The sequence below is a fragment of the Vanessa tameamea genome, chromosome 3 (assembly GCF_037043105.1).
Source record: "Vanessa tameamea isolate UH-Manoa-2023 chromosome 3, ilVanTame1 primary haplotype, whole genome shotgun sequence".
Classification (NCBI taxonomy): Eukaryota; Metazoa; Arthropoda; class Insecta; order Lepidoptera; family Nymphalidae; genus Vanessa; species Vanessa tameamea.
This window is the reverse complement of record NC_087311.1, coordinates 5,160,132-5,186,062: the sequence shown is the minus strand read 5'-3', so window position 1 is coordinate 5,186,062 and position 25,931 is coordinate 5,160,132. Positions and strand designations below refer to the sequence as shown.

Here is a 25,931-nt window from a genome sequence, read left to right as displayed (position 1 = left end):
GAATGAATAACAACACTGGTGCATTTCAGTATAAATCACTTCTATTATAAATCATTTTAAATTTTAACTTACATTGATATCTGAACTTTATTCGAGTTTCTGTAATAAAGTTGTCTTCAACACAATAAGAGTCATCGTATATAAAACCTCTTGCGTTTACATACTAATAATATAAAAAATATTTATTAAAATTATTAATAATTAACGTCAAATATATTATTTTACCATAAATTGTCTTGTATTTATTTTGGAAATCTAAGCGCTATTGTAGTGGCATCTGTTGACTTCTTAAGCACTATACTTGGTAAATTTTCAGCAGCATCTCAGAGCTACCGAGATTCGTTGGAGTGTTAAGCGCATTCTGTTTTTTGTTTTACTCAAATAAGGTTTCCCTTCTATCTATCATTTATTATAATGGTCTGTAAAATAGTTCTAGCGAAATACGATAGATGTCCTTGGTTGAGTATGAGAAAATAATAATATCAATATAGAAGGAATCCTTTTCAGTGTTAACACATTTAAATAACAATAGAAATTCAGATTAAAAAACAATGACCTTTAACTTCCGGGGTATCTGATCTGATGCATGTTTAAATTCACTGTATAATACTTTTTTACCATTTCCCTCTTAAGAATGCGCATAGATAATGTAGAGTTTATTTTATGTTAATATTTAATATTATTTTAGGATTTCTTATCGTCATTTTTAAAAACGATTTATTAAATTCAGTATAAAAATAAACTTAAGTCATTTTAATAAGACAATTAAGTGAATAAACATGTTATTTAACAGTTTAACGTTTTTTAAAACAAGTAGTGATAGTTAATTTTTTTTTTTTTTGTTAATTGGCAGACTTGACAAACTTACTTAAAATTAACTTAATTCTATATGACAAATTTTGAATTTATATAATAAATATACTTATAAAATTCAATCGATAGTAGACAGTTTGTCTTCATTGTACTGCCATCTGTTGGGGGTGAACGTTTTCGTTGAGATAATAAAGTTACGGAACATGCTAGACCTTCGCTAAGGGTATCAGAATTAAAAACAAGAGTCCTCTACTCTTGTTCTTAAAATATACCTTTTAAATGACGAATGTACCTCGATTGTCGTTCAAGTTAAATTAATTATTAAACAACTGTTAATAGCTATAAAGACAGGTTTAAATAGTTAAATGATATTTCCATAGTACAGGTTTTTTAATATAGTTAAAAATAAAATTAAGCTATACACAAATTAAGGCTGCTAAGGCAGTAAATTTCAAGTGACAAACACTTATTTGACTATATTTATAAGTCTATAAGCTATTTTCGTCGACAGTTATTCAGAAGCCGATACAATACAAATGTAGGTGAGTGCTAAAAAGGACTTTAAATAGTAGCTAGGTACTAGCGAGCGGCTCCATTCATCGACGAAGCGCAGACTGCGCGGGACGATTGCGGTGCGGGGGGGTGGTCCCAGGTTTCAGATCGCCTAGTACCTCCGCGGTCGCGACACGAGAATATTATTCATGCTCTAAACGCTAATTAACTATAAAACATTTATTGCAACTCCCCTTAGCGTTAACGGACATAGTGACACGTTTAAATTATAGTGGACATTGATCTGTTTTAGTGTTGTGATCGGTTACTTCGAATGATATTGCGTCGTATCCACCATTAAGTAAGGTATGTTATATTAATTTTATTAGTGTTATGAGATTGTTATGTAATATATTGTTATATATATATATATATATATATATATATATGTTTGTCTGATTTAAAATACTAAAAATAATAAAAAAATATATAGAATTAATTCTTAGCCATAAGTTACAATAAGTCGAAAATGTACAAATTTATAGAGTTATTTAACGATTTATCGGGGCTGACGTGGTATAAAATATTTCATGGTCATCTGAGTGGGCGGCAGGTTCAGTTTCAGCGAGGGTAGCGGTAGGGTCGCGGCGCGGGCGGGCGTGGGCGCACTTGCGCACCCATCTTGTATTGATCGCGCTTTCCTAGCTACACGGTAAATATTGTCATAATAAAGTTATTTTAAGTACATCATTATTGTTATTTTTAGACTTAATATTCAGCTCAATTTTACTAATTATTATTGTTGACAGGTCTATTGAAGTTAATTGTAATTGATTATTTATAGACTGATATTTTCTTATATAGAATATAATGATAGATTTATTATGGATTTGTTCATGTGTTTATAATTCTTGTTTTTAATTAAATATGTATCTCAATATAACTGTATCGGTACTGTAATATACATAAATACAATTTAATTTTTTTTGCGCAGTTTTCCTAGAGTCGATGAAAATTTTTATGCAGAAGCGTGAAACGCAATTAAAAGAAGTATTTTACTTAACATAAATATTAATCTGTTGTTAGATATATAAATTATAACTAACATGTGGTAATAATGTTTTAAGTGATTTCTTTAAAATATATGTTTTATACATATATTAAAATATCGAGTTATTGTAGAACACGAAGCTTTATTTTTAGTACAATCAGTTTAATATATTGTTAAAACATGAGTTGGGATAAGTGTGTAGAAAATCGAGTAGGTATGTAATTTGTAAATTATGTTGGAGAATGTGATAGTGAAGTCTTTATGTGGCAACTGGCAGGTGTATGAGGGTAGATCAAAAGATGGCGAGGTGTGATGCGCGACGCGGTGCGTAGTGAATAGATCGGACTCAACAAGTAGCTCGTGACACGCGCATGCCTTTACATAATCCAATACAGTTGACAATTTTCAATATGGCTGCATCTATAAAAAGATCACGTCTAAATTTGCGATTATAAAGTTATTCAAACCGAATATAGTATAGGACTGTACATTGATCTGAAGGATTATTGAAATCTTTAGGAGCAAAGACCGTTTCAGTTAAAGTGTTTCTCATTTATATGACTCTGTAATAACAGTTTCATATAAATGAGAACATCAATTTTGTATTTAAAATTAGTGGTTTTTAAAAATTAAAGTAATATTTGGTTATTTTAACTCTTTAGTGCTTATCATCGGTAAGTTTTTATTGCCATAACTTATAGTCCAAATTTTAATATAGAGATAATATATACCTTTATATAAATAGTTACTTAGTTAATTGTCAATATCTATTTATAGAATGGGTGGTTTCTTATCAAGACACTTCTTGGATGTGGACAAATTGATAATTTGCTTTCGTGTTCAAATTAAAAAGCAAATTCACTGTAGAGTTAACACCATAGATAAACGTTACTAACTAAAAAATACGAATACATGTATAAATAAATAGCAACTAAACATTGTTATTGACGTTGTTAGGCCTTATAATTTAAACCACAGCCTCAAACGTGACCAACTCGATAACCCACAGGTCATGAATAGATATTATTGAATGATACTTTATCAAATTATGATACCTGACATTTCGCTGCGTGTGCAATGCACTTCAATATATTTTAAAGTGTATTTGTGAAATTGATTGTAGTAAACCCTTCCATATTAACTGAAAGAATTGTTAACAAAGAGTCAGTATATAGCTTCACTATTAACTGATGAGAAAAAAATAACTACGGAATTATTGTCGCAAGATTTTGCTACTAAGTTTCGATAACTTAGCCCGTATTAATTTATAATATGAGTAATATTTTATCAAGTAATATGTATGGACGTGAGAGGTAAGTATAAATGAGTTTCCTCGAAAGCCCACAGTCACATGGCGATTCTGCTAGGCAGATTCGGGCTCGAGCAAGCGCGCAGTTGCGTGCGACGTTGCACATAGATTTATCCGCGTCGTCGCTATACAGTAGCGCGTACGCTCTCGCAATCACGTCCCACAGCGTTACTTTTACGCCTCTGTCTGGTTTGATGCTTTCGAGGACCATTCGTTTGATTTATTTCTTTTAGCTTTTAATTATTTCATTTCATATGTTGTAAATTTATTGGCAACAAAAATGATCTAAACTGCACTTCCCTAGATATGAGGCGGCTTTTCATTTCTTAATGGCAGAACACCGATTTCGAATATTCTTAATGTTCAATTTTCACGACAAAGTGCTAAAAGTAGTAGTAAAAGACTAGAATGAAGTATGCTTCAACTAAGATCTATTTACATATATAGATAGTTCACATTGAAGTAAAAGTCTTTGTAAAAATAAACTAGTGTCTTAGGACTCGTGTATTTATATTATGCTGTATCGTTGAAGCATTACAAACAAAGCCTTTCAGTTTTTTAGAATAAAAAAAATGAACTAGATTCAACTGATTAACTTGCTATCTAATCGAATCCAAGTTACTCAACATGAACATACCTTATATATTACAGTTGACCTTAGATATTTAAAGGTGACAGCATTCTAACATTACTCAAACATGTGTATGTATGTATATGTATATACCTTCGTACATGATAGAATAGCTATTTTTAACCATCAGTAATGACGTTATTGAGTATTCACCTAAATATACATAAATAATAAATTTGTAAAAATATGTAAAAATTTGGAGTACTAAGTTATATATTTATGTAATTATCTTTGTGAGGAAACCTGCATGTGTTGGATGAAAATTTACCTTATGAGTATTGGCTGTTGAAGCAGAGCGGTGGAATAAGCTCCAATATCAAGGATGTCAGACCAATCCCAACAGTGGGACATAAATAGGCAGTGAAATTACTGTGTAACATTTAAAAAAATACCATTATTTTAAGAAGAGGTCAAGTTTTAAATGTACATATGAAAATGATCTTACCAATCATTTCAGGACAACGCGCGAAATATATATTTTTTCTATATATTTTTAGATAATATTGTTCTAATTAAGGTGACTCAAATAATCAAATAATTAAAAAAAAAAATGAACTGAAATTAATTCATTCGTTTTGCTTGAATATACCACTGGCAATTATATTTTGTTTTTTAACCGTTGAACATTACAAAAATAATATTTTTCTTTTTGATCAAGGTAAAGTTATTTTTAAACTTACTACGGTATTTGATTTGAATTTATGATGTGATCTGTATGAATAACTTGTGATCTGATAGATTACTCCATTCACACTGGTATTGCATAAATTTGTATTGAAAGCTACTCTTTCATCGCCAAACTGAACACATGAACCAATTAATGATTTTACACCTTAAACAATTATCAAATAAAACAAAGAAAATTATCTTTGCAAAGATAGCACACATATTTTCTCGGCAAATATATAATTTAAGGCGTGATCCCGGACTATCAACTACAGGCACAGACAGAACTGCAACTAGAAAGCTGAAATTTAGTTTTTTTTTTATTTTGGGAAGGGATTTTTAGATAAGATTTGATCCATTTCCTCCCCTTAAAGTATTTTTGGTTGAATATTAGTCGATTGAAATCGGGATGGACAGCTAATAGTAATGATAACGTTTACGTACTACTATTACTGTTAGCAATTACCTCAGTGTATAATTTGGTTTATCTTTATTTCAACAAGAAAACAAAACAATACTAAAATGAGAAACAACTCTTAGTTAAAAAATATTGTAATGTAGTATTTGCTTTCAGAAGGGTGCCTGCTTCGAAGTGTAGGCGAGCCATGCTGCAGCGTCTGAGAGTCATAGCTCGCGCGGACTCCGCGCAGGTCACCTAAATGCGATCCTCTCGCGCTCTGGCTGACGCCGTCACCATGCCGGCTCCGCTTGCCGTCCACTTAATCTTTTTCGCAATTTTCTGGCTATGCAGTGAGTATTTGTAATATTATAATACTTCTAATTAGTCAAAAATTTTAAAGTTCTAGACTTTTAAGAGTAAATTGTTATAGTAACTCGTTTAAGACCATGCATTCAAATGTTATAAGCCCTTGAACGCAGTAACTTATAAATATTGTTTTGCAGCGAACGCTGATGACACGGTACCAGCTGCGACGCGGCCTAGCAATGGGACGGTGGAGCCGCCGGACACTCGCTCCGCCATTGGCAGAGTTCCACCTTACCAGCCACCAGCTATAGGCATGGCCGGCATGCAAGTTCCCGGCTTCCGACCACACAGCCCTTACACACGAGTCGACGCCTGGCATCGTTAGTTTTTAATATCAATAATAATCTGCAATCATTTTGCTGGTCTCATACAAGTTTCAATTAAAATTCCATGTTAATGTCAGATTTTTTTTAATAATATCAATTTAACATTAATATGCTGTTAACATTTGGTATTAAAATTCAATTCAATGAATCACGTTTTCATTTTTGTTATAAAAACGAAATCATGATTTTTATTTATAGCTAATGGTCGTATACACGTCAATCCAAAAGGATCGTATGTCGTCGCTGATGATATAGACGACGACGCAGATGATGGCGGATGTCTTATACCTTGTTCTAAAGAATTTTTCACGTGCCAGGTAATACATTAAAAAAATAATAGTTGTTTCACCGTATACCTTTTAATTTTAAACATTTTGAATTAACTCTATCTTCTAACAGGAAACATGCAAATGCATACCAATGGAAAAACGCTGCGATGGCAAAGTAGATTGCGAGGGATCAGAAGATGAAGTAGGATGCACACCATCTTGCGACGAACACGAAAACCGTACGATTTGCCACACTACTAGCGTGTGTATCGCTCTTGAATGGATCTGCGATGGAGACAACGACTGTGGAGACTTCTCTGATGAATCTCAATGTGGTGAGAAGGATTTACATTGAGATTTTTACTGAGAAACTATCGATTGTAAAATTTTAATTCTATTGCTCTGTAATGTGACATCAGCTATATTCATATGTATATAAATAGTAACTATTTGTAGTAATATAATATCATCATGTTGAAAATATAGCTTTATCTTGACTGTTAAACTATTTTTAAAATCAAGTGCTTTTTATGAGATGAGTATTTATAGTAAGTAGCTGTAGATATATATTCCGATTTGAAACATCCTGTTATATTATCCTATCCACGAGGATTTATAATATTTAATATATAATTCAATGAACAGGAGGAGACAATTGTTCATCGAAACAGTTCCAGTGCGCCAATGGACTTTGTATCCACTCGGACTGGCTCTGCGACGGTGATAACGACTGTCGAGATAACTCTGACGAAACTAACTGTCCTAAGGCCAAGTAAGTAGAAACTATTACTTATATAATGATCCTATTATTAATTTGTATATCTATCATTTTGTAATATCATGACGACTATAGGCGTTATGATATCTATCACAACATTGTTTAATGTGACTACGTCATTGGGTACATGTTTTCAATAATTAATAATAATAAACACTATTCTATAGAACCCCGTCATCATTGCCCTAAAACATCATATAATTGAACAAACAAAACGTATTAAGTGCGTACTCTTGTATATATTGCACATAATAGAGTTTCCCCTTGCTTCCTCGAATCCCCTCCTGACTAGGGATACCATTCGATTTTTTCACACTAACTATACCTACACACTTTGTGTAGTAAAGATTTAGTGCTCCACTTATAGACCCTTAGGGACTAACATAAATAAAATCTTCATTTTTGATATATATAAGATACTAGAGGACACTTCAACCAAATTACTATGTATGTACATACTTAATAAGCCGCGACACATTGTCTATCTAATAATTTTACGTTCGTACTTAACGTTCCTTAACGATTATTTAAAATTTTGTAATTTGTTTATTTTAGAATGTTTCCTTTTGTAAAAAAACGTTTACATTGTCCCACAAAAGAGTTTATTACCCCGTGTAATCGGGTAATTGCAGTTACAAGCTTACGCTCGTTCCTTGAGTCCAGTATGTATCCTACTTCACATTTTCTTGAAAAATCGTTGATGCACTTGTTTACATATCATTGTCTAATTTATATTCAAACTCAAACTCAAGCTCAAATTCCTTTATTCAATATAGAAGCATTACACTTACTTATTGATAGTCAAATGAAACACTAGCACCGGTTCGGAAAAGAAAACACCCTGACCTGAAAAGAAACGGCGAAAGAAACTCAGCGGGACTTTTTTTGTCTATTTTATTATTTACACAATTGAATATGAACACAAATAGCCAGGAGGCGATCGTTTCATTCCCAAGGTGTGGTATTAATAATAAATTCACTAATTGTATAATAGCCTTTCGCACACAAGCGTTCCTTAACATTATCTTTTAATTTGGCAACAGAGGCATTTTGAACGCAACCTGGGATCCTGTTGTAGAACCGTGTACATTGCCCCACAAAGGAGTTACTGACTATGCAATTGAGTAAAAGGAGTAACAAGTTTGTGTTTGTTCCTTGTACCAATGCTATGAGTATCAATATTTTCTCATAAAATCAATAATATTTTTCCAAAATACATACATTGAGTAGTTACGATCATAATTTTAAAATCATTTAAAATTAACGAATCTTTATTTTATACAATGTAGGTAGGCGGACGGACAAATGGCCGATTTCATTGCGGTGATAATACATTTAGTATTACCACCCCCCATAGACATCGGCGCTGTACGAAATATTAACTATTCCTTAGCTTTCCTTTGCATTGGAGGCTAAGATGTTATGTTTATTGTGCTCGATTGATTGCCCTGAGGTTAATTTCCGGATCGTGTCGGGATGTTTCTGTTAACATATTTTTAATAGCAAACTGAAAAGCAATTATAGTCGCTGCTTACTGCGCTCTTTCACCTGAACTCTCCGCGATTGTAATTTATTTCAATTCCATTGAACTTTAAGAGTGAAGAAATAGAGAGGGCACCTGTTTTTGCACCAGAAACTTGTTAATTATAATTTCTCCGACGCAGTTGGGTGGTTTCCTAGACCGTTAAAGTTTATACACTCCCGCATACATATTTCAAAACAAATGATGTTATCGGCTCCATATCAATTGCTTCTATCGCTTATTTTATGAACGAAATTTAATACGTCGAATTAGATGTTTTCTCTAAATATAAACTACTAATGGCTATTATTATAAAAGTAAATATGTTTGTCTTTCTTTGTCTTATACAGCAGCGAAGCGACATGACTTTTAGTGAAAATATACTTTATATAATTCATTAAAAATAATACACTTATTTTTAAATCATAACCGATGGTAACCCTACTCGTTCTGTATTCTAAAGTTGTTCGTGACGTTATGGTGACGAAAACATCACCATTAATGCGATGTCGAAATAATACAAGGGGATGACGCAAGTTTGCAATTCGTTTAATTGAATATGGTACTTGCTTGAAATCATGACGTCATATTTTGTAAATTAATTTTATCCGTTCTTTTGGAAAATAGTATCACGTAGCTAAGTTTAAAAAGAATTAGTATTTTTGTTTACTATTCAAGAGAAAAAACATGTACTACGATAAGATTATATATTTCAAATATTTTTCGGTGACAAAAAAAATACTCGGACCTTCATCGAAATAGGTCGGAATTATAAGCATCATACATATATGTATTTCTTTTTGGACAAAGAGTTGGCCTTTAAAAAATATAACAAGATAAAAATCAATTTATAACAACATTAAATAATCGCAGTTTACGCCAGTTAGTCCACTTTTTTGTTGTGTCACTAACGCGCTTCGGGCTGGTACCGGCCAAGAGATCAATAAGCGGGGTGTAAGGGAACGAGCGGGGGAGCTGAGGCGCTCGGGCGGGGTTGAACTGAGACGGGAAGGGAAGGGGTGTTCGGGTTCCATGACGACGCGCCCACGCGCAAGCTCGCGTCTTGTAAAGGAGACCCGATATATCTGACTTTTGTGGGCGACTCTATAATAGAACTAAAATGTTTTTATGGTAATAACTTAATTACATTATTGAATTATTATAGCGTAAAAATACCCAGGAGATTACTTTATCACCATCAATACTACTGTACCTAAAGGCACATTTTATTAAATAACCTAACGATTTTATTGAATAAACGTTTCACGTGAAACATCTTTTAAAGATCTAAATAGAACCAATTTATTTTATTGATTTTAATACGAAAATGACTTTTCTATTAAACTCTACTAAGGTACCTTGTATTTCCAAGGGTGATAAATTGATCAAATCTATATGCAAGTCTTCCTCATTCAGATCTAACTTCATATTTTCGATACAGTAATTTTAGACAGGGAAGTGTGATTATACATAGATGTTAAACAGTATAAATTGTAGCACTGTGTTTATTGTTATATTTTAACTTTTTTACTAAATGTTTAAATTTATTAATGAAACACATGAGGTTTTGTTTTGTGTTATTTAATGTCATACGTAAACATTTTTTTTAAATTGTAGCATTAATCATTTTTATAAACGTGAAATGGCGCAGATAATTTACTAAGATAAATTTACTTGAACAAAAATATTATTTAGTATCGAAAAGAGGTACTGTGATTTTAATTATGTTAATAGAGTACTTTTTTACTTGGTCGGTAAAATATATTTTTATTGCTTGGTTCGATAAAATGTTTATACAATTCACAATTATAATAGTAGTTAGTTCAATTGTAATAGTTTTTAATCTCTCATTGCTCAAATAAAGCCTCTGCTTCGAAACGAAATGTTTTCACTACAGTTTAGGGCATATACGTACACGTGGCAGAAATTTATCTGTCCAGTTTTCATCACGATTCCACGGAACTATATACAAAAAAACGTAATCAAATATCAATGGTGCTATTAAACTTCAATTTCAGTTTAGGTCATAAATAGCCGGATTATTGCAGTATATAGAAAATGGACCACCTCGGCAATTACTTAAATGCAATTGTTCTTATGTATTCCTTAATAAGGAGTATTTTTAAGGCAATTGATTCGAATTTTAATTTTGTAGATGTCGAGCTAATCAGTTCACGTGTGCATCCGGTGAATGTCTAGCGATTCATTGGCGATGCGACAAAGAGGCAGACTGTCCTGATAATTCAGATGAAGCTGATTGTCGTAAGATATATTAACTAACATATAGTACTGCTAAAATAAATATGCATTTAACTTTAATACTTACATAATCTTACTTTACACATTAAATTTCTCAATATTAATCAATCAACCCATAAAAAATATCAAAAATATTCTGTTAAAGGATTATATATTTTTAACACAAAAAAGGTTTTTTGAATTCATTGCTGAATTTTCATACAGCAATGGATCTCCTCCAATGTGGTGAAAATGAAATACAATGCAATAACAAGAACTGCGTGCGTAAAGATTTCCAATGTGATGGAGACAATGACTGCGGTGATTGGACTGACGAGGACTCCTGTCCCATTGTACCTGGAAGTTGCAGTTCAGCTGAATTTAGGTAAGTCAATCCAGAACAGGATATACGAGATCACAATAAATATATATTAATTCTGGTACCACTGAATGATAAGTGACGTTCGCGTCTTATCGGATATTCCAGACAACATTTTAAATTCAAATAATAATCGGAGTAACAGATACGTCAACCGAATGGCTATTCTTGATTTGTCTGGTAATTCATAAGATTGTTCAATAGTCTTGTCTACATTAAATTTTAAATAACAAGCATTATTTTGTTTGCTTTTCACTAAGAATGCGTATTAACATGATAAAAATCTTATTCTCGTTTAGATGCAATGATGGCAAGTGCATCCCAGACCGCTGGCGCTGTGACTTGGAGCGAGACTGCCCAGAGGGTGATGACGAGATCAACTGTGAGCCGCACGGAATACGTAACTGCACCACCGATGAGCACGCCTGTGTAGACCGACGCTGCATATCAGTACGTTTTATGTTACACCGTAATATGTCACAATACACTGCGTCACGCGGTCGCATGCTCACAAATGCACATTCACTCGTATCATACTATTAACCGCGTACTACATTAAGAAAAACCTTATAATATTATCAGAGAAGCTTTTACTATATTTTCATTTTTTCTTTAAAAATAATTCAAATTTACATTTTCTAAATTAATATTTTGTTTAACATGTTTCTTTTGAAACAAATCATGTATATCGTTTGGATGCTGTATCAGAAAACCTGGCTCTGTGACGGCGTTCGTGATTGTTCTAACGGTGAAGACGAAAAAGATTGTCAAGTGTTCTGTGAAGAGGACCAGTACATGTGCAAATCTATATTCAGCGACGCGTTCAGAAACTGCGTTAATAGAAAACATGTTTGCGACGGTATGAATGATTGCCCTCAAGGTGATGATGAACAAAAATGCCCCACGAAGAGGCAATGTGGTCCTGAAGACTTGTGTGAGAAACAATGTATCACCACGTTTGATGGGTCCCCGAGCTGCGCTTGCCCTATAGGATACGTATTGGAACAAGATGGTATCAGGTATGTGGAATTTACCGTTTCTTCTTAGTAAACTATCTTATTGACGAATTTTTGTACCAAATTGGCCTTAAGTCGATTTAATAATGATTTTTAAACAGACTTTACCTATGTTTATGACACTAAATATGGTTCAAATAATATACTTTAATTTGACTTATGAGACCTTTTAGAAAGAAAAAATAAAATAATTCAATAGTCTAAATTATAATGGCTGGGCATGGTTTCAGCTGTCGAGATGTGGACGAATGTATGTACGAACAAGACCCAGTCTGCTCGCAGACATGTTCCAACGTTCCGGGGAGTTTTCATTGTGGTTGCATGACGGGGTACGTCCTTAGGCCAGACAAAAGATCCTGTAAAGCTACTGGGCAGTCACCCACGCTTTTGTTTTCTAACCGAGTTGGAATTCGGCAGGTAAAAAAAATAATATATTAAGACTTTCTTATTTTTCTTTCTTCTATTTAAAATAGTTTTGTTTATTACATCATTTATTCTAGGTCTGGCTTACTGGAGATAACTACATGTCAATTTTCAAGGGACTGCATAATGCAGTGGCTTTAGACTATCATTATGAAAAGAAATTAGTGTTCTGGTCTGAAAATAATATGAAGGTCATACGTGTGGCTCATATGAATAGTAACAACATGTCAGGTAAAGCAAAGTTGCATAAAAAATTTAATCCAATTCTTAGTATTATTTTCTAATTTAATAAAAAAAAAACGGAATTAATATTGATTTATTTTATAATTTAAAAAAATTCAAATCACATATCGATACATACAGATGTAATTCGTTGGGGATTGGAAGCACCAGGAGGCGTAGCTGTGGACTGGATTCACGATCTCTTATTCTGGACGGACTCTGGAACGCGAAGAGTGGAAGTGGCAACCTTAGACGGATCACAAAGAGCTGTGTTAGCTGCTAGCGATGTTGATAAGCCAAGAGCTATTGTTGTTCATCCAGGAGATGCGATTATATTTTGGACCGATTGGGGTAAGTAGAATATGAATCTCGCAAAATTGGTTATTTATGAAGTATTATATTGGTGAAAACTAACTTAACAATATAGCTTACTAACACTAAACAACTTTAACTTAATTGAAATGTCCCTTTATAAATTTACATAATTTAATACGAATATGGCTTTTCTTTATTATAATTAATTAAATGCATTAAATAAATATTTTAGGTCCAAATCCGAAGATAGAACGTTCCGATATGGACGGAAGCAACAGAAAAACAGTTATAGTAAATGAAATATTTTGGCCCAACGGCTTGACCATTGATTACATGGATTCTAAGATATACTGGGCTGATGCTAAGCATCATATTATCGAGAGAGCTACGTTCGACGGTCGCGAAAGAAAACGAGTAAGTATTATACACAATTAATCATTTAAAAAAAGAAGATCAACATCAAAAAGTCTATATAGTACTGTAATTCATGGTATACTTTAAATATATTATGATGTTTGATAAATGAAGCTATTGGATAAAATATACTTATCAGTAAATAAACTAGGACTTTAAATGTTTTTTTTTAAACTTTGTAATCTAAAACATTGGTATAATAATTTAATACTATAACCAGGTAAATTGATATTAAACGTATTTTTAAAATATTTATAATATTCTTGTCTGCCTCTTTAGAGTAGTGGCTAGAAGCCACGTAATGCCGTTAGACAACGTAATTTTATTTCATATTCATCTTTCCTTCAATGTTTTCTTTGTTAATTTGTATGTTTAAAGGTTGCGAGCAAAGGATTACCACACCCTTTTGCCCTAACACTATTCGAAGACGCGATTTATTGGACTGACTGGCATACGAAGAGTATATCAACCGTGAACAAGAAAACTGGTATGGCAATGCAATCTGTCCATGCAAGTTTGCATATGCCTATGGATATAAAAAGGTAAATAATAATGTTAATGATAAATAATCATAACAAACTATTAAGCAATAATTAACAAAAAATAAAATATGTGCATCAAAATTTTATATCGTTTTAACAAATTTGATTATTAATTTTGATATTAATATAGCTATCACCCATTACGCCAAATTCAAACTTACAAGAATCGATGTGGATCTAACAATGGCGGGTGCACACATCTATGCCTTCCCAATTCCAACGGGTACACCTGCCGATGTCATATTGGGTTCAACTTGAACATTGACGGGTAAGCTACAAATTAATTTTATGAAATATTTCATAGGAAAGGGTTATTTTTTTTTGAATGAGCAATTAATATATCTCAATGTATGGCAACAAAGGGGATTTTCAAATCATATATTTTTTAATTTAACATCAAGTGATATCAGTTGATTGTCTCTGTGATGTCAAAAATTGACATTACATATGTTATTATTCATTTATATATTCTATTGCAATACAGACGAACATGTGAAGAAACACCAGAAAAGCTGCTACTCTACGCGCGACGTAAGGACATAAGATTAAAGCAATTGCATCCTCGTAAACAAATGGATTCTTTGGACATGGTAGATATTTACAAATACATAAAGTGCAATTCGTAAGTTATACATGTAACTGAGAGCCGAGATGGCCCAGTGGTTAGAACGCGTGCATCTTAACCGATGATTTCGGGTTCAAACCCAGGCAGGCACCACTGAATTTTCATGTGCTTAATTTGTGTTTATAATTCATCTCGTGCTCGGCGGTGAAGGAAAACATCGTGAGGAAACCTGCATGTGTCTAATTTCAACGAAATTCTGCCACATGTGTATTCCACCAACCCGCGTTGGAGCAGCGTGGTGGAATATGCTCCATACCTTCTCCTCAAAGGGAGAGGAGGCCTTAGCCCAGCAGTGGGAAATTTACAGGCTGATTATGTTATGTTATTATGTTATGTACATGTAACTAATGTCATTATAAACATTTAGGTTATTCCTGTGCAAAATATTAAATCGGCCGTCGCACTCGATTGGGATCACAATAGCAATTCGATATTTTGGACGGATGTCGAAAAAGATACGATTAATAGAGCTTACTTGAACGGATCTCAACAAATTATCGTTATTGGTTCTAATTTGAGTAAGTTTTTATTGAAATAGATCGATAACCTCGCATATATTTTCACAGTATTTAATTTTTTTAATACATATTTTAAGTAAGTATGATATTTTTTGTATTATTAATACAGTTTTCGGATAAACTTAAAATTATGTTTTACCGAATATATCCTATCTAACAGCTTTGCTACATAGGTACTTTTATTTTTTATCTTAGTTTCGCCTGCCGGACTTGCTTACGATTGGTTAACCAACAAACTGTACTGGACTGATGCTGGTACTAACAGGATCGAGGTAGCTAATACTAATGGCACAATGAGGACTTTGTTGGCTTGGGAAAATATTGATAAACCCAGAGACATTGTACTAGACCCTAAAGGTAATGTTCAGTCACATGCGTTTGAGGTACGAATGGACGCAAAACATGGAATAAAATTTAAACGATTATTTCATACATATATAAATATTATCGTTTAAAATTTTGAATTTTATTAAAAACATATTATTTTTCCCTTTTTTTATTTCTCAACTAAATTTAAAATCCGTACTTTTTTGAGTTTTTATTGTTTTTAAGTTTTTTCTCTTTTATGGCTCCGTTAGATTCTTATCTAAAAATACACTTAATCACTTATAGGGGGCATAATGTACTGGTCAGACTGGGGTTCCGAACCGTGTATTGAACGCGCTGACATGGATGGAGGAAACAGAAGGAAGCTTATCTTCGGTAATATGACTTGGCCGAACGGCCTGGCATTGGATTTAACCAACAATCGCATCTATTGGACAGACGGTGGCAACCGGACTATTGAGTACGCCAATCTTGACGGAACTGGTCGAACTGTTTTGATTGGTATGAAGTTTAATATTACAATCCTATAGTATAGTCACTAAAAGATACTGTAATTAACTTGAAAATAAATATTCTAAACTGCAGCAAGCTATTTTCTTTTTATCACACAGAAAGAATAAGGCTTAACATTCAGCACTACATATACATTATACAGCATAACATACAGTCAAATAATGTTGAAACGTTGCTAAACATAATGTTTTGCTTATCAGGACAACATCTACCGCATCCATTTGGACTAGATTTATATGGCGATGAAGTTTTTTGGACCGATTGGGATACGCAATCTATTCAAGCGGCAAACAAATTTACTGGAAAAAATCGACGTACACTCGGCGCTGGAGTTGAGGGACTTATGGATGTGAGAGTATTTCACAAGGAAAGACGAGGGGGAGTAAATAGGTAAAACAATACCTTTAGTGTTTTGAAATAGAAAGTAAAGATAGTAGGATAAAGTAACTATTTTAATTTGACAGGTGCAGCAAGAACAACGGTGGATGCTCTCACCTGTGTCTTCTAAAGCCGGAAGGACGATCATGCGCATGCCCCATTGGAATAAGATTAAGTGTATGTTTTTGTTTAACACAATATACGAGTATAATGAAAGTATAATTTTGTCCTTGGAAAAAAACGATTAATAATGAACTATTTTAAGTTACTATCTTATTTGTAGAAGGACGGAAGAACATGCACCAACGGACCCATAAATTTTTTGATATTTGCTCATCGCGTAGACATAAGAATTGTATCATTGGACGTGCCATATCTTGTTGATGTTGTTCTTCCATTACCACCTCTAAAGAATGCACTTGGTGTGGATGTGGATCAAAGAACGGGTAATCAGAGTATATTTAGTAATGTGTAACATTTAGTACTTCGGGAGATAAATGTGTATTATTATTTACATAGGTCTCATTTATTGGACTGATACTGGGGAGCGGAAAATCAAGTGTGCTAATAAAGATGGTATGGAAAATGAAACGATAATAGAAAGAGGTCTTCATACTGCTGATGGTATTGCTATTGACTCTGCAGGAAGAAAGGTTTGTATCTTTTTTTTGGATGAATGAGTGTATATGACTTTAACATGAAAATATTATATTTTATGTATAAAATACTTTGTTCTAGATTTATTGGACTGACGGTGGACGCAATAGCATTGAAGTAGCAGAACTTGATGGAATGAATAGAAAAGTTTTGGTCTGGACTGGATTAGGTAAACAAATACTAAGCGTCACTTTAACTTCCATTTCTATATCTGCAGTAAATATATTGCTATATAAAATTTCAGATTCCCCTAGAGCCATAGCGTTGCATTATGAATATGGCTATATGTTTTGGTCTGATTGGGGAACATCAGCGAAAATTGAGAGAGCTGACATGGATGGCAAAAATAGGTTATTATTGTTTTATGATCGATTGTATCGAATACGTTATCGAAATAATTCAATTCAATAATTTTAATGAATAATAAATTATTATAGGAAAATCATCGTGGATACTGACATTAAATGGCCAAATGGACTCGCAATTGACAGGATCGAAGGTCGCCTTTACTGGAATGATGCAAAAGTCTTAACCATTGAAAGTTCTGACTTTAATGGTCACGATCGCCGTACGCTTCTAAGTCAAGTTCCTTATCCCTATGGTATTGTAATAGTTGGTCAACATATTTATTGGACTGATTGGAAAACCAAATCTCTTCATAGAGCAGATAAGTCAAATGGTCAGGAGCAGTTGACGATACGGGAAAATCTCGAAGGGCTTATGGACATACGAGCTATTCAGGTAAAATAAAATTTGTAAATGTAGATATCATACATATTTTTGTTTAAATTGAATTTATTATTAATATTTCAATTTCTGACATACATTTATGTATTTACAGGGAGATCATATTTTAGAAAACGCGTGTGGAACAAACAATGGTGGGTGTTCCCATCTCTGCTTACGATCACCTCAAGGATTTACTTGCGCTTGTCCTACAGGCCTATCATTTGAAAACGAAACAGAGTATAATCCAAAAATCTGTAAAAAACACCCAGAAAATTTCTTAGTTTTCGCTGCTAGAGGAAGCATTGCAATGATTTCCTTAGACACCCCAGAGCAGTGGGACGTTACACTTCCAGTAAAACATATCCAGAACTCAGTTGCAGTCGACTATCATTGGGAGAAAAAAATTGTATTCTTTACTGATGTAAATAAAAATGTTATCAGGTTTGTAATTTTTTATCTATTTTAAAATTCTTTGTATGATATAAGAAATAAATGTATGTTTTAATGACGAAATAAATACTTGTAGGTCTATCAGTATGGAAGATATGAGAGAGTCTAAGGAAGTTATAGATACAGGAATCGATACACCAAATGGTCTTGCCGTGGACTGGATTGCTAATAATATTTACTGGTCGGATAATGAATATAAGGTGCTACGTATAAAAATATTTTGGTAAAATATATTTTATACATTTTTAAATTGCATAAAAATAAATATTTTTTTGTGTAGGTTATTGAAGTTGCAAGGATTGATGGTTCGTCGAGGAAAACGTTGATACCTGGATTAACTGAGCCTAGAGCAATCGCGGTATTTCCAGCAAAGGGGTATAAATAAAAACTAAAACCACTTACATACAATAATTGATTGATAAAATTCACAAAAATATTATACATTTTAAGGTATTTGTATTGGAGTGATTGGGGTGAAAGTCCTAACATTGAAAGATCGGTTTTGGACGGCAGCCAAAGAAAAGTACTTGTGGATCACGACCTGGGCTTCCCAAATGGCATTACTATAGACTATAAAGAAAGAAGGTTGTATTGGACTGATGCTTTAAAAGATAGAATTGATACATCCGATTTGAATGGTCAACATAGGGTGCAGTTAGTTCCAGAAGCTAAAAATCCTTTTGGAATGACTCAAGTAAGATTACAAAGATTCGATGCGTAATTTTCAATACAGTTATTAGAATAAAAAATAAAACATTATAAACTTTACTTATTCATTTCTCATGATTTCTGAAATACCTACAAATATAATTGTCTTACAGTTTAATGAATACATATACTGGACTGATTGGTATAAGAAGTCAATTATGAGAGCTGACAAGCGAACAGGTAAGAACGTGACTTCAATACGAACTGATTTGGAAATGGTAATGGAAATTAAAGCGGTGTCGTCGGAAAAACAACACGGTTGGAATCCCTGCAAGGAAGACAATGGTGGATGTTCACATCTTTGCTTGTTTAGAGGTCACGACTATGTATGTGCTTGTCCAGATGCATTTGGAGAAAAAACTTGCTCAACTGGTAAGTGCTTTCATATAATTTTACGAAATAATATCTAACGTATTACAAAAAACCTTTAACAGCAAATAAAACTTTTAACAGCAAATATGTTCAAAGGTACTTTATGGTATACATTTTTAATGTTACGAAATTCTTGCTCGTGCCTTCTTTCTTGCTCGTTCATAATAATAATGCACTTAAGACTTTAAATTATCCCTTGTTTTAAATTTTAGCACCAAAACTTCGCGTAGGTTTGCGAATGCCATCTCATTATCCAGCATTCTACGACTATGCTGATGTTGAGGTCAACAACAATTTAGCGCCGACTCCTACCGCCGCTCCTAAAACTAATATCGGAGCTATTATCATCGGACTGGCAACAACTGCTTTTATTATCATTCTCATAGCGGTCGCTGCTATTGTGTGCGGTGAGTAATTAAACGATTAACTTAAGTAGCTGCGTATCTCTTTGGTATTATTTGTCCTGAAAGTTGGAAAAACTTCATCAACCTTTTAAGGAGTGAAGGAGTAAAATACATTTATGTTTCCTATAGTTAAAATGCGTAAGGATCGTGGAGGTGAGCTGAAAGAAAACTACAGGGAATCGAGCGGTCATATTTCCTTCCACAATCCCAACTATAGCTGCTCAACCACAGGGGAACCCGTAGAGCGGAGGCAGAACCGCTTTCAGGGAATATTCAAATACGACAAAAGCCAGGTAAAGAATTTCATGAAATGATATTGTTTACGTCATTATTTTGTTTTAAACATTTTTTACATTATTTATTGTTCACTCTAATGAACATGAGAGATTTAGGCATAGTATACTTTAATTAAATATTTATTCTACAATATTATCAAAGAATATGTCCAGGCTTTATAGATTATAATCTATATCAGAACATATCTGTATCAGAATTTTAATTGACTTCAAATGTGTTGATAGACCATTTTATATTTGCAGACGGCCATCCAATATAGATAATATTGTTATAAGATAAAATAATATTACTATGAGCGCTCTATATCTATTAATATTAAGCGCAGAAGAAAAATTACATTGTTAAATTGCGAAACGCTTAACCTTTTTAAGCTTAAATGGATGAAATTTATTTTTAAATGATTTAATTGTTACCAGGGTCGCGTAACCAATGTTTACATGCCAGAGGGGACAAGCTTACTACCACCACCCCCTCCGCCCCCGCACCGTTTGCCCCCCAGACCAGCGAGCGACGACTTTGAACCCGTCACTTTACATCCTTTCACTTAAATACCAATATGACATGACAATTAACTAATTACCTGTAATACGATTTCATTAGAAAACGTGAAACTGTCAAAAGTTGTTAAATACGAGTCTCGCCTCGCGTTATCAGCTTTGCTACTCTATATCATAATTGAATCACGTTTTCAAATATTAATCGAATTAGTACTGGTAGCTAGCGGTAGACGTCAGCATACCTTTGTAGAGTAGATGTACCGTCTACTATTGTTAAAATACAAACAACACTGTTAGATAACATTAAGCTCCGTTACAATACAACCATCGAATATGCTACAACTAGCTAAGAGTATTAAGGTATATCAATATTACCACTTCTTATATCATGAAAGAGGGATAAAAACATTAATTGTTGAGATTTTGACATTCTTACCGCCAGATTCTGAAATCGTGTAGAAGTTTTGATTGGCCAATTTGATTGAATACTGAACGCTCATTGGTCGTCTATTACGTCATCGACTGACACCGGCCAATCAACATTCAGTTTAGAGTCAAATTAGTGATCTAACTTTGATCAGCTTTTCAAAAACTGGGGGTTAATATGCCTACAAATATAGGCATATAAATATTTTTTCATATAATCATCTTCGGGGTACAATCCTGCGAAAAGATAATTATATGAATAGATTTGTAATAAATTATAAGATATATCATTAATAATAGCTAAAATGGTAATGATACGAAATAACAACTTTTAATATTTTGGAATATATATAAATAAAGTCATTATTAAGTCAATTCACAGAAGTAAAATATCTTGCAATACAATATGCGATTTATACTTCATCTGATTTAGCAACTAAATATTACCAGAATAAATTATAATGAGATGAATTGCATTTATATTATGACAACAATTAAGCGTATCAGTGCATAAGTTTGCTATACCCACGCAATTATTACGATCATAGTGTAGTTAAGACTACCGCCCATGTGTATATACATATATATCGAAACATGCTGCTGAAGAAATCAGTTAGACATAACATTATGTGTCTCCTAATCCACCTAAGCAGATATGGACTGCTAGATTCCGCTTTCAATGTTTAAAATGATAAATATAACTAAAAATAATACAGTACTCATTCACGATAGTCAAAGATAAAATTAAAATAGATATAAGGAAATCTTCGTATTATTTTTGTATATGTCGACTTTAATTCGCTTCCCCTGGCTCACGGGAAAGGATCGAAGACGACAGTTGTTAGAACACCGTGTTATAATCTCTATATATAACAATTAGGGTTGTAGGTTTAAGGGGTTTGAGATGACCGACAATTGTTTTACGTCAGGTTTCGCATGTACGGTGTCCCCCACATCTTTCCTCCTGTCAATAAATGGTCACTTTTCATATTCAAATGACATGGTTTAGTTCCATATTTTATATATAAAAAGAATTATATATTAGATTTAATTCACCACGATAATATGGTGACAATAAGATTACAATGTAAATAATTAGTTCTAATCATGACTTTTTGTCTAACCGGTTTGTAAATAATAGTTTATTTTTATCACGTTAAAGTGAATATTAATTTATTTCGACTTAAAATGGTAAGCTGGAGGGCTGCCACTAATTTGTATAATCCGTTTCTAATTAATTTGTACAAATAAAAAAAGTTGTGCCATGTAGTATTTTAAATAATTGAAGTCTTTTCTACTTTTAATAATTGCATTTTGGTGATTATTATTACATGTGAAAATGCGGCTTAAAATCTTATTTTGTATTTAATTACCTTTGTACAAATTCTATTGAAAAGGATTATACATCTCATATCAACACGTTTTCTTTATTAGAATAATTAGAATTGTATATGAAATCATTTGACGTTACTAAATGTGATTGCTTTAATATTGATATAAAAATCAGATGCCAGCAAAAATATATTATATTTGTTTTAAGGAATACTTTTTGAATTTCACAATAATCATTGTCGTTATTACGCGGCGCTCATTACACAGGGTGTTTTAATCTAAGGTAGAGTTAGGACGGGAGTCAACAGGTACAGTGGCCCGAGTGTATGATTTACGCACATTTAATGTAATTTTAATTTTAACGAATGAACAATTGTTGGTTCACAAAAACATGAGGAAATTGTCACTTAAGTAGCAATTATGCAACGTTTGATCGAAGACCAATAATAATTGACCTTTGAAATTAATTTTGGTAGTAGGCAACCCGAAAACCTAACTTTTTATATATCAAGTACTATTCCATAAAAGAAATGCCGCGTCAACGTGAATAGTCGCTATTTATTTTAAGGTTACACAAATATTCCTTTTTAGATTCTCAGCGTATACTTACACTCGGGGTACAGATTACAAACTATACCAATTATTTGAAATCTGCGGAAACCTTATGTTACATATTTCCTTACTCTTTTTGTGAAATTGTTTTTTATTTTTTTTTAATTTAGCCATTTAATTTGCCAGTAATACTTTAGATCTAAGAAATAGATATAAACTATAATTATTTAGTTAAAAATTAACAGAAACGTTTGAAGTTTAAAAATAGAAATATTGTTTTTTGTACTTCAACAGAATGTTCTTAATAATAATAATTTATATAAGAATACGTATATATATATATATATATATATATATAATTATGTGAGAATTAAATTCTCTTCTAAGTAGTTCATTTAAAAATGGTATTACTTGACTGGAAGCAAATGTAACTATCATTAGTATGACTAAAACTGAAACAAAAAAACTTCATCCTATTTACTCTGTTATATATTTTGTTATTTATTCAAAGTTTATAAATGTGATGTGTGTCATTGATTTACTGATGATTTCGGAAATGCTCTAGTTTTTTTTATGAGTTCTTGGTACTTACATATGTATACATATCTAAATATACAAAAATGTATACATATGTATATATCAGGTATTTCAAGAGAAAATGACGGTGAACAGCTCAGCGTGTGTCAGGTAGCCATTAATTATGTTATGAAGTTCATAATCTTATTAGCCAACTGTCTCAAGTGTGAATGTTGCAGAAGTACATGATGATTTAAATCTGCAGACCTCACAAAGCCTATAATACAACGACTACATTCCTTATGCTTTATAATTCGCAAATTGCAATAAAATTGTTTTTATATTATAACATATACGTAGTGTACCAATTAGAATGATTTCCACGAAATTAACAGCTGTGGGTAGGTGGCGTAAGGACCTTCGTCGTTTATCTTGAGTATTAAGCATTTCAATTAATTTTTATATTTAGACAGATAACACTTTGTTGGGATATGGGGTATGGATTATATTCGCACCCTTGAGCAAATGGCGCCATAATTTATGGGTATCTAATTTTATATCGATATGGTTTAATACAAATATATTTATGTTTTTAAATCTTTAATTAAATATACATCCTTTTTATGGATGTCCTCATTTTCTTTGCAAGCGTAGTTAATAAGGGAAAGAACGTTGAGTGCTGTGATACAGATGCTTTGAAGCTATTGAGTGAAAAATTATTACCTGTGAATTATTTTTTTCAATAAAATAATTTTATAATTATTTCCTTATAATTAGTATGAATGTTGCCAGTTAAGGTGCTTAATGCGCACATTTTTTTATTTTTCATATTAAAATGAAATTCGTACGTTAACTCGTACATGCCAAATTTGAAAAATGTTTTAATTATTTTATATAAGTATAATTTTAAATTATATTAATAAGGCTAAGATAATAAAAACAGTTTTTACACCTGACGCCTCCTTTAAACGAGGTGTTTAAACTGTTATCTAATTTATTATTGTACTGAATATTAAAATAGAAATTATTCGAATAAATTGATGTTTTATTATCCACCCGCAACCGAATTTATACAATATTTAATTTATCCGATTTGCGGATTTTACAAATTTTTCTATCAACACACACCTTAACACTAACAAAATATATAATGCGTTATATTTCATACAATTGATACGTACTTCGTTGTTTCAATCGGTTTCAACATAATCATTTAATCTATAAAATCGAAAGCGATGCAGCTTTAGCACATATTGACGGATTTATTCAGAAGCTATAGAGAGATAACAGAGCCATTATTGGCTATTTTTTTTTAGAGAAACTCCAAGGCCCCACTCCAGAAATCAACACGAAAAACTTAATTTCTCTACTCCTTTGCGAAGACTAAAAAGAGATAGCTTAAGAATAACAATTATTGATGACCATGTCAGTATTTGATATAAATAAAAATTTGTTTAAATAAATTGTGTGTTAAATTTCGTCCTATTTCGGAGTATCGAAATTGGACAGGACGCAACATCGAATTACGTAAATTTTAATTGAAAATTTTCTTTACGTAACGCTTAAACATGATATTGTCAGGAAATCATTACTTACCTATCTCTAAGTATAAACTGTTTTTCCGTGAACAACAAAAACATTGTTAACAAGGATTTTTTTTTTTATATTTAATAGGGATTATAGTTAATAGGGGTTAATAGGGATTATCGATATTTTTCAATTTACGGCATCGAAAATGGAATAAATTCCTTTTTTAGGTGACGCTCTTGTTATTTCTTCTCTATCTAAAAGAAAAAATACTTCTGTGCTAAATTATAATATTTGTAAATATTAGCCGTTTTTTTATTTTAACTACTCTTCTCTCTATTTTACTCCTTTTTCGTATTTTCTTATTCTTTTTTGTTTTTTTTATGTATCTTCTTCTATCTATCTATCTATTATCTTAAAAGTCCGTCATATTGACATTAAACATAATTTTGACTATTCTTTAAAGACATTTGACAATTGTTGAGACAATATAATATCTGATGAGTGGGTCCAAACTAGACGGGTTAGCACAAAGACCTACCATCAAGTAAAATGCTAGAATTAGAACTGTACTTGTAAAATCATACTCTATCAAGCCATACGAGTCTATTCTTCCCTTATTTAAATCTATTTTTTACCATACCGCTAAAATAAGGGACAAAAAAAATGACAATGACAAGAAAAAACAGTATAAAACATATCAGTTTTTAATATATTCTATGCATATATATTAGATATACAATAGTTCACATTTAAACCTAGTCAACGCTCGAAATATAGTATAACACTTAATAAGTATTTTTTCAAAGATAAGTTCCAAAATTTATTTTATTATTATTAGTACCTACAATTTTATTTAGCAAAAGATTAATCAGAAAATTAATACATCATTGAAACTTACGCTACATACATATTGTGCAATAGAAGACAG

The 25,931-nt window shown here is 32.3% G+C and overlaps 1 protein-coding gene across 1 annotated transcript; it reads left to right on the top strand.

Moving 5' to 3' along the window:
* Window positions 1–1,452: 1,452 nt before the first annotated feature.
* On the top strand, window positions 1,453–24,510 carry LOC113397432 (low-density lipoprotein receptor-related protein 4). Its single transcript, XM_026635759.2, has 35 exons — window positions 1,453–1,671; window positions 5,537–5,712; window positions 5,866–6,048; window positions 6,253–6,371; window positions 6,454–6,658; window positions 6,969–7,095; window positions 10,779–10,885; window positions 11,087–11,246; window positions 11,540–11,690; window positions 11,949–12,259; window positions 12,487–12,673; window positions 12,757–12,910; window positions 13,043–13,252; window positions 13,449–13,630; window positions 14,009–14,172; window positions 14,303–14,440; window positions 14,657–14,762; window positions 15,165–15,315; window positions 15,511–15,672; window positions 15,928–16,143; window positions 16,356–16,545; window positions 16,620–16,710; window positions 16,817–16,979; window positions 17,053–17,186; window positions 17,272–17,359; window positions 17,435–17,540; window positions 17,628–17,931; window positions 18,032–18,360; window positions 18,446–18,569; window positions 18,650–18,744; window positions 18,820–19,063; window positions 19,191–19,449; window positions 19,662–19,856; window positions 19,983–20,146; window positions 20,567–24,510. The coding sequence occupies exons 2-35, from the start codon at window positions 5,622–5,624 to the stop codon at window positions 20,696–20,698; spliced, it is 5,742 nt and encodes a 1,913-aa protein (XP_026491544.1). The 5' UTR covers window positions 1,453–1,671; window positions 5,537–5,621; the 3' UTR covers window positions 20,699–24,510.
* The last annotated feature ends 1,421 nt before the right edge of the window (window positions 24,511–25,931 follow it).